This window comes from Rhagoletis zephyria, unplaced genomic scaffold, assembly GCF_001687245.7.
Source record: "Rhagoletis zephyria isolate East Lansing unplaced genomic scaffold, Rhagoletis_zephyria_1.1 Rzeph_scaffold_04488, whole genome shotgun sequence".
Classification (NCBI taxonomy): domain Eukaryota; kingdom Metazoa; phylum Arthropoda; class Insecta; order Diptera; family Tephritidae; genus Rhagoletis; species Rhagoletis zephyria.
In genome coordinates this window covers 10541-25662 of record NW_016161571.1, presented here as the reverse complement: position 1 = coordinate 25662, position 15122 = coordinate 10541, and the positions used below count along the sequence as shown (strand labels likewise).

General features: G+C 38.4%; 1 protein-coding gene across 1 annotated transcript; it reads right to left on the bottom strand.

Annotated features, from left to right (window-relative positions):
* Nucleotides 1–352: 352 nt before the first annotated feature.
* LOC108370811 (uncharacterized) lies at nucleotides 353–7583 on the bottom strand. The gene is made up of 2 exons (XM_017626219.1): nucleotides 3990–7583; nucleotides 353–3942 (listed from the first exon to the last, which is right to left on the bottom strand). Exon 1 carries the CDS (start codon nucleotides 6842–6844, stop codon nucleotides 6077–6079), a length of 768 nt encoding a protein of 255 aa, XP_017481708.1. The 5' UTR covers nucleotides 6845–7583; the 3' UTR covers nucleotides 353–3942; nucleotides 3990–6076.
* Between the last annotated feature and the right edge of the window lie 7539 nt (nucleotides 7584–15122).

Sequence of the window (15122 nt, the reverse complement as noted above, 5' to 3'; positions counted from 1 at the left end):
AACTCTAAACGCTTTTGCTTAGGACTGAGTTTGTGTATTTGCTCATTCCGTGGCTTATCGAATTTTTCATTCATTCAAATAAGACTCATTCATATTTAAGACTTTCGCTTTAAGTCAATTTTTGCCACTCTTCCTTGCAGACCCTTCAAATTCAATGTACTGTACTGGCGTTCTTTTTGTTTGCGGTTTTTTTTTACTTTGCTTTTTTATGGTTTTATTTTGGTTTTTGTTTTTCTTCAAATCCTACTATATTTGCCAGAATACCATATTTTACGATGCCGCTCTGCAATGCATTGTTTGTATTGCTTTTGTTGCTTATTTATGTTTGTTTTTGATTTTTTCTTTTTTTGACTTTTGAGAGCCGTGATAAGCCGGCCTTAAGCGCTTTTGTTTTGCGTTCATTCTGGCTTGTTTGCATCATGAAAGCCATTTTTGTCTGATTATGTGGCCATCCAAAAATTTATGTGTGGATGTGTATGTGTGTAGGTGTTTGCGGTTTTATTTGTTGCGTTTGCTTTGAGATACGTTGCTCCTTTTTTATTTTACTTTACTTTACTTGTGTTCCGATTTTGTTGGTCTGTAATTTCACTTTGATTTACTGTACGTATTTATTTAATTTTACCTATTTGGTTTATTTATTTATGTATTATTCAATGCTACATTTCATGTGCATACATACATACATATGTGGGTTTGTAGGTGTGCATACTTGTACCATTTACCAACTTTTGTGTATGTATGTATGTATGTTTTCGAGTTAGTGACATCGATGCCATGCCACCAAAGAGTGAGTGCTTGATTGCATTTCGTTTGACTCGTTCGCTGAGTTGCAGCGCTTCACCGCTTTTCACTAACCAACTATGTACTTATGTACATATGTACATTTGAGTTAGCATACATAAGTATGTGTGTACATCGCATACCTATCGAGCTGTAAGATTTCGCTTGAATGAACGAAATTGATTTCGTCAAATCGTAATTTTACTGCCATTAAATCACCAACGTCAACATCGACGTCAAACTTTCGCGCTTAAATGACTTTCTGACTGACAGACTTTCCAGGTGATTCACTGCTCCACTGCATTGCTGACTTTCGTCACATTTCTATATGTATTTGTAATTGTTTTTGCACAACTGTAAATAACTGTTTGTATTGCAAAAACAACAACGTCGACAACAATGCTAAGCTGTTTTCATTTTCTCAATTCAGAAAAGGTAAGGAAGGGTTGTCATTCGATTACCGCTACAACTAGCTGCTTGCTTGTTGTTGCTTTTAGTAAAGACCCTTGCATGGATGTACATATGAAGGTGCATTAAATGGAGCAAGGTCTTCTAGCAGCCTGCCTGCAAACACACTTCTTCCTCGCCAATGAAATGCAATGCCCTTTCAGGATCTTCATTTTTTAAAATTTTCAGTATTCATTTTTATTTGCTAGTGATATTTTTATTTTCTTTGAAGCTCATTATTATACTCGTGAATATGTATATCTGTATGTGTGTGTGTGTATTAGACCGCACCAGAAAAAAATATTCGCAGTACACCTTCGAACCTAAACTATTTTTTCAATTTAATTTCGGTAAAATGTTTTTTTGCTTTTCTTCTGGTGACGCCTATATTCGACAACGAATAATTTTTTTTTAATAATCATTCGAGAGGGATGTACGGCATTTTTTTTTTGTTTTTTAAGGTGGTCCAGCCTAGTATTTGTATGTATTTCAATGACTTCAGCGCGTTTTCTGTTCTATTTTCTTTTCATTTTATTCTCTTAAAATTATTCAATTTATTTCCTTATTTTCTTAATGCTGTTGCACTTTGCATATATTTTTTAGGCTTTAATGTATGCAATAATTTGCTCTAAATTCCTTTAATTACTGGTATAAAAACACATATGTATGTATGCATGTATATCTGGTTCTTGGTATAAAAGAAGGTACAAAATTTATTTTTTTTTTTGTTTTCTTTTTGCAATTATTATTTTTAAAAAAAAAAACTGGCATGCAAAATTTGCATGCATCTGGGAAATGGTTACAAATTTCTTGTATCATAATTAGTTGGGTTATTTGAAGAGGTGTATTGGTGCTGGAAAAATAGCGTGTTTCCCTTAATTTTATTCAATCAGTTAAAAAAATAAAACATGCAACAAAATATGTACTTCAATTCAATGATCTTCGCCGAACACCAGATCGGAGTCCTAGATACAATCCCGCCACCTAAAAGACGCCAGGACACGAATTGTGGGCACGACATAATTTTTTCGTTTAACCCTTTAAAGACCGAATTAAGTTGAGGGAAGCGAAAACTTTGTGACGGCATATAATTGTTGGTTAATCCTTAAATATGGGCCGGTATATAATTTGAACTTCTACGATTTTTGGTTTGACCGTTGGGAAATTTTGCTCATAAATGATGTTTTCATTTCAGTTTTATTACTAAACTAGCAAATGCCTGGCTTGCTTCGCGACGCCTGATAAGAACTTTTACATTGACCAATACAAAATAGTGTTGAAGCGCAAAAACGGTGTGTAATGTAAAAATTATTCGTTTAGGTTGAATGGACTGAAAAGCAGGACCTTCCTTACTGATAGGCCAAGAATAACAGCGCTGTTATTCCCCTTCTCCTGCGATGCTATGGACTCTTATTTTCTGTGAGATATCTGCAAATACGGCAAGGTTTTCGGAGACATAGGATGAAAGAGTTTTCCCGTTTAAATGGGGTCATTGATATTTCTACCGTGTTCTTTCTAATTCGCCACATTTACTCTTAATATACCGATGACCTGTTAATGTGCCTAGAATATTCCAGGTGCTAAAACAATTTTGACCTTCTTTGTATGCATCCTTAAATGGTGGGGCTTCATTAAGTCATCTAAAAAGTAAATTTGTAGAGGAGTATCTAAATATCTCGACGACAGCGCCATCTGTCGACACCATTTTTTGCAGAAGTGCTATATTTTATGACACAAACAAATAAAAATATAAAACAGTAGGAAAGATTTTCAGTGGAAATGCGCTTTAATTTTTAAATTGACGAAGTGCTACGATTTCTTGCAAACTCGTATCCCTTTTTAGCTTACAACAGGACACTGCGTTTAGCTGTCTGTTCGTAATGGGTCCAAGACGATGGTTCTCTGAATTTACTACATCTATCGCTATTTTTCAGTTTACTATAAACGCCACGCTCTCTTGCATAAACTCAAGGGGTTAACTAGTATATTTATGTAAGCATAACTACCATAACTACCCAGTGGGCAAAATTGGACAAATTAAGCCTTCTTGGCAGAGTTATTTTCAATCTTTTGAAGCGAGAGGTCTTCTATTCGCGTTTCTTGATTCCATTTACTTTTGTATCAAATAGCCAGAGCATCTGATTCAGCTTCCCCCAGAAAAGGCACGTTCACTTGAAATAAATAAGACACAGTTTATATTTTCCACCAGACCCTCATAGAAACGTTTACTGCCATTTTCACTTTTATTTGACTTTCTTTGCTTATCAAATACAAATTCTCGCCCGAATTCGAATGGCAGCGCTATTGGAAGATCTTCTAATACACCTTGCAAAAGGAAGGTCTGCCAGCGTTCCTCATTTTTCCGGTTGGGTATATATGTAAGCCTCACAATTTGAAGCCAGCTTTAAAATCGTTCGAAAACGGTTCCCGTCATCGTAAGGTGTGAAGACAACTTTATAAAGAAAAGCGTTTTCCCCAAGCGATGGAAGCTTCAGCAATTGGTGTTTCTATCGAATCCAAATGATCTATCTGCTTTTAGACGGCTTTGTATTAGTGCTTGTCTCTGCGGAAAAGGTCTTAGATTGCAATTTTATTGAACTGAATCAAAGCTTTGCAATTATCTGTAGGCCTGGCATCGAAGCAATTTGTTTTCCCGTGAAAATTGAAGCTTCACATTTGGTCAAACCGATATCAGAGAAAACAATATCTGGAGAACTCTGGAAAAGCGGTGCTGTGAGTATTGTAAGTACAATGCGCAGTACCCCCGAAGCTTCTATTTAAATACAGATTTTATTAATTTGCTAAACATTTTGTGATCCCATCCCAAACACATTCAAGACATCTACGAGAATTATGTTAAATACCAGAGAACCAAAAAAAAAACATAGGTAAAGATTGCCGAGCACTCTGAGCTACGTAATATTTTATGTCCCCGATGTGTGGACAGATGTATTGCACTTGGGTTCGTATAGTCGGGGCAACAAATCAGTCTACAGACGAAGTGCTATTGCGATATAAGCCGAATGTCCCACAGTTTCGGAAGCACTTATTGTGACCGTATTTTATTTACCGGAGCGGGCTGCTCTGTTAGGTCAAGCGTACGATGGTTTGCAAGATTACGCCCCCTTCGCAGAATGACAGAAATAAAGGGGCACAATAAGCGATGGGCAAATAACGCGGAAATATCGAGGCTATAAGTCAAGCCCTTATTTATTATTATTTTTTTTTTGCTTGAAGTGACGATAAGCAATACATTTCCTGTTGATAATTTCTGGATATTACCATTTAATGATGTTCTGCATTCGCTTTACTTGGCCAGCGCTTCGAGAAGTTAATGACGATCTAGCGCTCACTAATGACGTATAGACCTAAGACTCTAAAATTTATTAAGAGATTAGTCCGTACTGCTGTAAACAGATAGCAATTTGAAGCCTTGGCGTTTGGGAATGTAAAAGTAGTTACCGAACTGTACAACATTTAACTTTGTTTCGATCCTAGTAGACAAAGTTGGGGGTACAACGAGCAAAAAATGATTTTGCAATTTTTTACCGGTCTTTCAAGGCCGTTATTTTTCCACAAAGTCGAATTTACACAAATTACATGAATTTTTGCTGCATAAAAAAAATAAAAAAATGTCGCATAGTTAGATGTCGAACTTTTAAAATTTTAATAAAAAACACTATACAATGTTTTTCATCACCAAAACACCGCCTCTCCAACAATATATATGTATATGCATGTATGTATATGCGAATATTGCTTATAAATAACTGCGCAAATTTTTAAAAATTACCGCTACACGTACATACATTACAAACATTCTATAAACATTTACTTGCTAAAGCTTACTAAGTTTCAAAAAAAAACCCAACTCGGCCTTTAGCTGTTCAGTTGCTTATGGCCTTAGGTATTTTTTTAGCTACGAAACTAACAATTAGGCACCGCTTGAATATTTTCCTTAATCGTTCACTTAACCACGCACTACTACACTTAGGGCCGTTTACACCATCTCTGGTTAATAGTCCAGTTATGCATACTTAGCGTTGCATGACTAATCTCCAATTAAACATCGTTACCGACGTTATTGACTCCATACATATAAGATTGTGTCGAGAACGTCGGTAACGAGGTTTAACTGGAGCTTAGTGTTAACCAGAGATGGTGAAAACGGCCCTAATAAGTCTACATTTTTTTCAATTTACAACTAATTTCAAATTGCTATATGCGATTATATGTAAATGTTATGCGTAAGTACTAAATTTTATATGCGAATGCATCAAAACTGCTGCATTTTCTTCTCACTTTCGCTTTGTATGAGAATCCCTTTTCACTGCACTTTTTGCGGCGCATTTCATTTCTCCAACCAACCTTTGCCGTAATCCCTCAACGCCCGTCTGCACCTCGAAGACCTTGTATTTTACCCTTGACAGCTTCGCAAACTCATTGCCAAATAAAGTGTGAAAGCGCGTCAGTTTGTCTGTGCACGAAGAGCCAAGGTGTAACGTTACAACCTTCGCCACTCACTCGATTGCACAGTTGCTCAGTTGAGTTGCATTGTAGCAACATTACAGCCGCGTGACTGCGTAAATCGTCCATCGTCAGTCTTCAATCGGCACTCGCCTTCGTCTTCGCCTAATCTTCGCCACCATCACTTCTGATAATCAATTTCACCGCAACAAGCTCTCCAATCCCCATTACCATTACTCCGGCCTGGCACGCCACGATTTTCCCCCACGTCGTTGCCGTCGCCATTACCGTCACCATTGCCTTCGCCTTCGCCTTCGCCATCGCCACCCGCCCCTCTCCAACATATTCAGAAACAATTGCTTCTACGCTTCGAAACCGTGTCCTACGACGATTTCTTGCCACCGCTGATGCCCGCTCCTTTGGGCGCACGCGACTTCTTCAACAGGAAGCACGTCAAAAATTCAATGGAGGATGTTGGCTTCTGTAAGCTCTCATCCGACGACGAGTTGGCGCCCTCCATGCACTTGGCATGCAAACGATAGCCGCCTTCTGCGGATTTCTCCTTGGCCGTCAGTACGCCCGACTGCGGTTCGTCGCCGCGTCGATAGTAATTCTTGCAACATTTTTTCGACAAGTTATACATCTGCACTGTGTTATCGATGGCATCGGCGTCATCGCGCTTGCCACCCTTGGTGCTGCTGCTGCCGCTGCCACTGCCGCTGCCGCCGAGCACTCCCTTGCCTTCGCCGTCGTTGTTCGAGTTGAGTAGGGAAGTGTATTTTTGACGACTGGCGGCGGACGTGCTTGCCCCGCTGCCGTAGCGATCTACATACGCATTGTCCGTACCGCTGCCGTCCAGCGCGCCGCCACGGCCGCCATTGCCAGCCTCATCGGTGCCTTCCGCCTCATCGCCCTCCGCGGTGGCCGTTAGATTGTTTTGTGTTTCGAAGACGAATTTATGCGAGCGATAGCGCTGCGAGCGGTCATGCTCCATCCAGTCGGTGCTGGCGGGCAAGGACAATTGGATGGTGGGCGTACGGTAGTACTGGCGGTGCGGATGGAAGCCCAGCCCGAAGTCGTCCATGTACGATTGGGAGTTGAGGTTATCGAGCTCATCGGCGACGCTCAACAAAAACGGAAGTGTTGACATTTTCAAGCGTCGGTTGTTATCGTCGCTGCCGTCGTTGTTGGTTGCGTTTGGGTTGTAGTAGCCTTTTCTGCTGCTTATTGTGTGGCTGGATTTGCCGTCGCTGCCGTCACAGCAACTGCTGCGACAATGATTTGACTATTTGATGATTGTAATTATTTGTGTGTAAATTTTTTGGTCTTATCGCATCTCGCAAGCGAACAAAAACAAACTTATATTCAACATTCCAAATGTGTTGGGCTGGAAGAATACTCGAAATCAACGGCTTCAACTACACCACTTCAACAGTTTTATGTATAGATTTTCACTGAACTAGGTATGTTTTTACTACTTTTTCGTATATTAGCGAATGAATTTTCATTTTCGCAATATTCCTTGCGAAAGCAAAAATTTTGTCTGTATCTGGAATGAAAATTTCGGTGTTTTTATTTTGCTTATTTATTTAGTTTTTGTTATTGTTTGTGTTAGCACTGCATGCACAACACTTTTGTTGTCCTTCCTCACGGTAGATTTGTTTTGTTTTTTTTTTTCTTTTTTTTCAAGCTGAGTTCTACTTTATTTTGCTTATTTTTTAAGCAGTTCACTTCACTGGCTACTTTGCCTTGTGCTCCTACTTTGCGCTCTCGGCCTGCACTTCTGCTTGCTTGCAGCAAGTGCTGTTGCCCCAATGCCTTGTTGGGATATCCAGTTACATTGATTGCTTTAACCGCTGCTTCGAACTGCTCTCGTTCGGTGATTGCCACAAACTGAAACTTGCCACAACTAAGTAATTGCGAAATTGTGCAAGCGACACGAAACTCCTTCGTCGTGAGCGTAATCGTAATTACTAACACATCCATACTCGGCTGGCACTGCGGATATTCCTGTGAGATAGCCGAAATTGCAAGCAACAGCAACAACATGAGTTGACTGGTTTTTGTAAACAATAACAAGAAATGAGAATGATTTTCAAAAATACCACGAACGCCACAAAAAGTTGAGAAGCCAAAAGTTTCCTTAACAGCATTTAAAAACCCAGCGCATTTGAGAGTTATTTTCCTTAAAACTGAACTATTTAGGTATTGACAAGGTGCCGTAATGAGTAATACTTTTATAATGTCATACGTTCTGTAAGTACAAAAATATATTTAACTATTAAAAAAAATTTGAACTTTAGCCAAAATTGTGTTTAGGTGGCAACCCCAAGATCGAAGAAATCGAAGCCCTACCAATGGCTCGGAAGCGGACTTGCTATTCATTCCGAAAATATAGAGCTCCCCAAGTGGTATAAAGTGCCGAATGCCTAACTTTTCTCAATCTATGGCCTTCCATTTAGAGTCTCTGACATGGCCAAGCAGTTGTGGTCCTACACAGAAAGATATCCCGAAAGCTAATCTTTGAGGAGCGAGTAAAAGGGTCGTGCATATGACGTTGCTCTGCACTGCTGTAAAAACGCCATATGGAAGCTGTGTGAAGTCTGTCCAAAGGTAATTGACTGGCTGTATGAAATTTAGGGAATTATCTGGAGGAATTCAGTCGAAAAGTCTTTGATTGTTTCTTCTTCCGCCTGGCGCATGAGCACTCGCAAACTTCGACTTTATATGCACCGAAAGAAACTGTTCAGCGAGTAGCAAAGCTAGCCCCTATTGGATCCTTCTCGGCATACACTCTTCTAAAGGGTGGATGGAAGAGCGACAGAGGTCCACTTAACATATTTCTTCACGGATAGCGCAAAGATGGATGTTAGAATTTAACAGGGTATGCAAAAACTCGGAGTTCGAGCGATCGAGCGAGCAAACGTCTACTCACTGCTCGCAGCTCGTACTCGTGAGGTGAGCAGGGCTGCCAGCTTGGCTCAAACCGAGCCCACCATTATGTATGTACACATATATTTATTTATGTAGATTGAATGAGAGTTAACTCGTCACTGTAAAACGGCTAGTTTAAACGACGATATGTGCATGTGTACATACAATCCTTAACTCGAAATTTTTAGTTGATACAATTTATATCCCATCATTTTTTTCTGACTAAACAATCCGTTTGCCTATCATATTCTCGATCATCTACCCGCCTCGCTCGTCTGCTTCTGCAAATGAGTGCCTCGCTCGCAACGACGCGCGCACGAGGGCAGAGCTAATAATGAGTACTCGTTTGCCAGCAGCCTCGCCGGATGCGCGGCAAGTTGCGCAAGCTCAGCGCATGAACGAACGATTAAAGATCACCCAGGACGGCGTGCGAGAAAAAAGTAATTTTTTTGCAGTGACGTCAATTTTTCGCCACCATTTGGATAAAACGGAATGAAACCTGTGTGTGAGTGAAAGAACCGATTAAAAAATGACGTCATCAACTATTATTTTTTTTTTCTCAAATGTAATTACAAATACACGGTTGCCGTGCTGGGTGATCTTGTTAGTTGGTTCATGCTCCGTACCCTGGAATTGAAACAGGCGCGTTCTGTCAGAAACTCTCCGTTAAGCTTGAGCTAAGGCTTCTAGATTTCAGCAGCGTATATCAAGCAAAGATGGCGCTATAATGGGGGCATCCGACTGCCTACTAATTTCTCTCTGGATCACCTCAGATTTCTTCTTAATAACATATGGTGAGTGGAATTATAGGCACCGTGACACTGTAGGCAATTTCACTGCTAGGCAGACACCCTTGAGGGCAACTTTACATCATAGGAGTGCCTGCAGCAACCTACGGACCACTCTTTGAGAGATAAGTTTTAAGTTAGCTCAGAGAGCTCTATCCGAATATCGCAACATGGCAGATTGCAAATGCCCACCTGGCCGGTTGTCGACCGCTGGCGACCAAAGTAGCATCTTCAGCTGGCTTTACGCGAACTAACGGTCCGTTCTGGCAGGAATTCTTACCGGACACTGTTCTATGGGAACTTATTCTGGATGACAGATAATTATTGTCGAGCCTATTGATTGCATCTATTTAGCATTTCCAACTCAGCTGCCCTACTTTCGCAAGGCTAAGGTTTAAATAGCTCCTCTCGTATTTCATCAATGCTTGCTAAGAAATCGTCTACCCCAGAGATCTTCAATTGGTGGCGTAATCTAATTTTAACCACCTAGCGCCTTAGATACCTATTTGTATGCTGGATTAGTGGCAGAAATTAGTCATCTCTAAACATAATATCTATGACTGGCATTCTAAACTGACCCTTTTATAAGTGTGGTATTTTCTTTCAACGCATGGAGGGCATCGAAAAATAAGCCATAGGAGCTACAAAACAAAGAACAGCTGTGTCCGTGCATGGCACGAAGGCAAAAGCCATACATTTAATTTACACTCTGCAACACACACTCAAACATAATGGCGCTCTCATTTTCAGGCACGATTTGTTTCTCTCGCATGCTTTCATTACTATCCTTTCACTCGGCAAGTAATGTTTACATATTTTGGTGCCCACCCAATTCCGCACTCGTTGCGCCGTCCTTAACTACTTACTCGTACAGTATTTCTTGCTTACAAGCACCCCACATAAATTAATTCCCGTCTTGGTAATACTGGAGCTAAAACAATGGTAAATTTTTTCAATCACATTTTTTTTTTTTAAATATCCGTTCCTCATCACAGGAAAAGTGTATTACAGTTCGATGTAGCCATATTTGGCGCGGATAATAGCATCGAGTCTGCCCGGTAATGCTTCACATGTTGCACGTATGTTCCCAACTTCATTTCTTCACAACAATGGCCACCATATTCATAAAAATTAAAAGCAATGGATTTTTCCGTATGGCCCATTCTCGAGGCCAACGCCGTGAAGATTGCTATTCGCCACCACTGGGGAAAAATAACCAGACTACATTTGTGCAGCCTGTGAATCATTTTCAGATAGACTCAATGAAATTGTGCGCGCTGAATGTGACTAAATCTAACAGCAATGCACTTTTCTTAAAATTTGACATGTTTTTATGATGATCTGATGGTTGTAAATAAAAAAAGAAATGAACAAATCTATAGCATTTTAAATTGGTAAATATTTGAGGGCCCACCACCATATATAACTACTTATAAAAATATAAGCACGAACTCAAGAAAAAAAATCTTTCTAAACTACTATTTCGTAATGCATAAGCTGGCTTTCTATATATAAAAAAAAAAAAAAACATTTCTCCGTTTGGAAGCAGCTGTGCTTATATCCGAAATATACAGTATAACAAATTGTTGCAATTTTGTAGCTAAATTTCGCGTGTGAGCATAAAGGTTTCGTGTTGTATTCTGCTCTCCCTCTTTCTCTCTCTCTCTCTCTCTCTACAATTCTCTAATTTCTACACACATCCAGGGTTGCCACTGACGAAAAAAAATACTTACCTTCTACTTGAAAAAAATTTACCAAATTTGGAAAATATCTACCAACAACATTTTCTAGTTATTTGAAGAGAATAAAAACTATAGTTTTATTCTATTTTTTCAGTTATTTCAGTAAAAAATTAAATTTTGTATTAAGGGCTGTTTCTTCAATCAAAATTTCTTAAGTCAGTTTGCAGCTCTCAAGAAAAAAATGCTAGAGTGTTTATTTCTTCAAGAAAATTTACTGCAAAAACAAAGTGCTTTTTCACCCAACAGAAGTATGAGAAATATTTCTTGTGATTTTTCTTGATAGCTGCAAACAGCCCTTAAGCAACTTTTTATTTGTCTAATCATATGGTATTTGAGATCATATCAATGAAATCTTCTTAGTTTCCTTCACCCAAAGGTGAAAGTAATGAAACTAAAGGCAGACAAATACAGTGGCTCAAAAAATTCTTAGTGAGTTTTTTTATATTCACAATGTTTTTCAAGTATAAATTTTTTTAAATTCTTTTTACCGTCTTAAAAGAGGAGGAGGTTATCAATTCGTCAGAATTTTTTTTTTGTATATTATGTTACCGCATAACTTTGGCCCACGTCAAACGATTTCCATAAGTATTTTTCTATGGGAGTACCTCAAGGGTTGTCCCATACTAGTTTGGTTTAGATCTGATCATTGGATCATGAAGAAATTAACGGAACTCCTAAATTGGTATATGAGAGTTGAAGTCGGTTGCGTTTTTGGCTTAAAAATTATTTCTTTGTATAAGAATATTGTTTGCGCCCATAAAAATCAAGCATTCAGTCTTTACACAACATTAAAAACAAAGTTAACAAATTTTATTTTTTTCATTTAACAACTACCATTTATAAAAACTTTGATTTTTTTATTTTGTGTGAAAAATTATGATTACATTCTTATCCATTTTTTTCTTTTTACTTAGCGCCAATTTCACAATGCGTAGTTAACTCAGAATCGAAAGTTAACTAGAGATTTTCAGTACAAAAATCTGTAATTAACTCCCGATTCTGAGTTAACTACGCATTGTGAAATTGGCCCTTAAAGAATCGTTAAAAATATTTAGGCAATCAACAGCTGCTCAGTATTCCAGGAAAATGAATTTTGAATGGAGCACGATATGTTCGCCTCGAAAACTAATGCAATAAAGCAGCCTATACTTTTGGAAAGCAAGTTATAATGTAAAGATAACTACGAAAAATAGAGTGGGAACGGAAAGTTTTATTTGTTTTTCTAACAAAATACTTTAACAAAAATCTACCAAAATAAAAAAAAAATACCTTTTCACCAACCAATTTTTGTCTACCAATTTTGGTAATAATTTACTAAAGTGGCAACCCTGCACGCATCGAGCGATTACTTGCCACGATTTCCACATTCTGACTCAGATGCCATCAACAAACACCCCATCTCAACGCGTCGCGACGTACGAACTTCGCGTTACATGCGAACAAATCATCGAGTGGCATCGCGTTACTTCGCAACCTGCCGCAGACTCATTAATTGCAACTAAACGGTTCTAGTGTCCTGTGCAAGGACACCGGTGCGGGGTGTAGCGTCGTTTGCGGTGGATTGTTTTGATTTTGCCATAGCCACAACAAAGGAGCGGTACATTATAGGGCGGGATGGAGCATGTCGTTGAGAGAGGGGGAAGCGACAGTATTTATAGGAGCTGCGCTCGCTCGAGAGAGTGTGAGGTCGGGCAATGCGAGCAATAAGGACACTTGCACTGAGCACGTTTGACAGCCAAATATGTGCGTGACTGCAGCAAAGGAAAGGCTATAATTTTGAGTGTAAGTATGTACATATATTTAAGTGTGCGATGGTGTGCTTGAATTTTTGGCTTATTCGCTGATACATATGTATGTATTTATGCTAGTATGCATGTGTGTAAGTAACACTTATGTGAATGTTAAATATAGAAAAGTAAGTCAGCGCATAATTACTTGTCAGATTTTCGTATGAATTTTCGTTTTGCTTGCATTAATGCGCTTAAAAAGTCATACATATATGTTATGTACATATGTACACGCATAGGTTTATTTATAAGTGTAGTATGTATGTATAGGAACAACTATGACTCTCAATACCATCATGAGTAATAATTCCAAGCCAAACGTTATTCCATCATAAAAATATTTCTTTTACGTGCAAACATTCCATTGCTTTGTAGTAGAAATTTTGAACTTCTGTTTGCATATTCAAGCACTTTTCCTTGGCGCATTTCTTGCACGCCTTTTTAAATAGTGACTCTCTATGAAAACTGGTATTTTATAAATTAATGCAATGCGAAATTAAATAAATATAAAAAACCTTAGTCCTGCTCTCAATGCTGAGGCTTCGTTAAATTCACTTAGCTTTAGCGTATGCACCACTCAAACTTCGTCTTTCATGCCAGTAAGCTATGCAAGTTAAATTGAATATTAAATCATTTAAGTGGCTGCATGGGATTTTCCCAAACTGTTGGGATTTCTTATGACTACGGAAAATGGTTTTTATGACTCATTAAACTACCTTTTTAACTACATATTTCACTTTCTTTGAACCACAAAGGGAAGGTTTTGAATTCCTAGTCAAAAACGCGTCTGACGAAGGTAATATGTCTATTCCCGATTATGAAATCAGTAATTCTTACTTAAGTTATCATTTATTGCCTAACTTTATTTGTGATAACACGATATTTCAACCCATTATCAAGCTTAATTATGTACCTTTAAGTTGCGAGAATTTAATTTGACGAATTTTAAAAAAATTTTCATTAAAATTTTCAACTTTTTAAGCCGATTTTTTAAACTTTTCTGAATACGCAGTTTTGTAGCCCATTAAACTTTAATATAATAAAGTTCAAACTGGAAGTAGCTAGGACTTACCGTTTTGGCAATTTTTTGTTCACGCAATTTCTTCCATAAAAAATACATATCGTTCATTCACTTCAAAAAAGTACAACTTGAGATAAATGGCTTTAAAGCTTTGAATTTATATATAGTTAACTTAATTCCCAAAGGCTGTAACCAACACTTTTTTCGACGCTGCGTTTTTTACAGATTTTGGTCGGATGTATTAAAATACACTTTAAAAAAAAAATTTAAAAGTCTTGTGGTGATATCGTTTCTTCCAAAAAAATGTTGCCCCTCCCCAGTACAAAATGTGTTTGCTGTTACACTCAACCCTGTAAAAAGGCACGTTTTTGCCTTCTTGACAGACGCTAGATGCACTGGTAGATACTCTGACTGATGGAACGCGGTGACTGCCTCTGGTACTGGTACTGACTGGTAGCCTACGAGCAAGGCTCTACAAAGAGGCGTATGCTGTCCCCACAGCCGCACACTACTTACATATCTTACTTGCATATGTTCATTAGGGCGGGACAATTTTTAAGGGAGATTTTTTTGCCGGAGTTTGCCAAATTGCGAAAATAAGTTTCTTAGAATTTTGCTGTAATGTCGAAAAGAAGTGCTTAAATTTTGTAGAAAATCATACTTATAAGGGGTTTGAGGAATCCATTTTTGCACTTACCTTTTTCTCAAAACCACCACCTGGGGCTCTATTCTGTAACTGTGAGTTTTCAAGTGTACACTGAAAATTGTGTGCGCTCTTCATTTTGCGATTCAGGAAGAGTGAGAATGAGTTTTAGCTGTCAAAAATGTGTACACTTCTCTTCCGAAAAACTCACTGAATTTTAGTCGGTGAGTTTTTGGTTGTGAGTTTTTCACTCGGTGTACACTACATTTTCTCACAGTTCAAATTTTCGTTGATTTTAGATCCATTGTTTCTTCGGAAAATTTGCTTAGAGTCACACGTAGAGTCCTCCTACGCTATACGCGTATAGTCGAAAAAAATTGACTCGCCCTAATAAACATACATACATATCGCACGTTTAATAATATATAGAATTTTTTCAAAATTTGAATTTTGGGGAAAACGCAATCAAAGTTTGATCAATTATTCGCCATTTTTATGAAGTTTAGTCATCTC

Bases quoted from the DNA above. Each gene is read 5' to 3' on its own strand.
- LOC108370811 (XM_017626219.1), bottom strand. From the start codon at position 6,844: ATGTCAACACTTCCGTTTTTGTTGAGCGTCGCCGATGAGCTCGATAAC.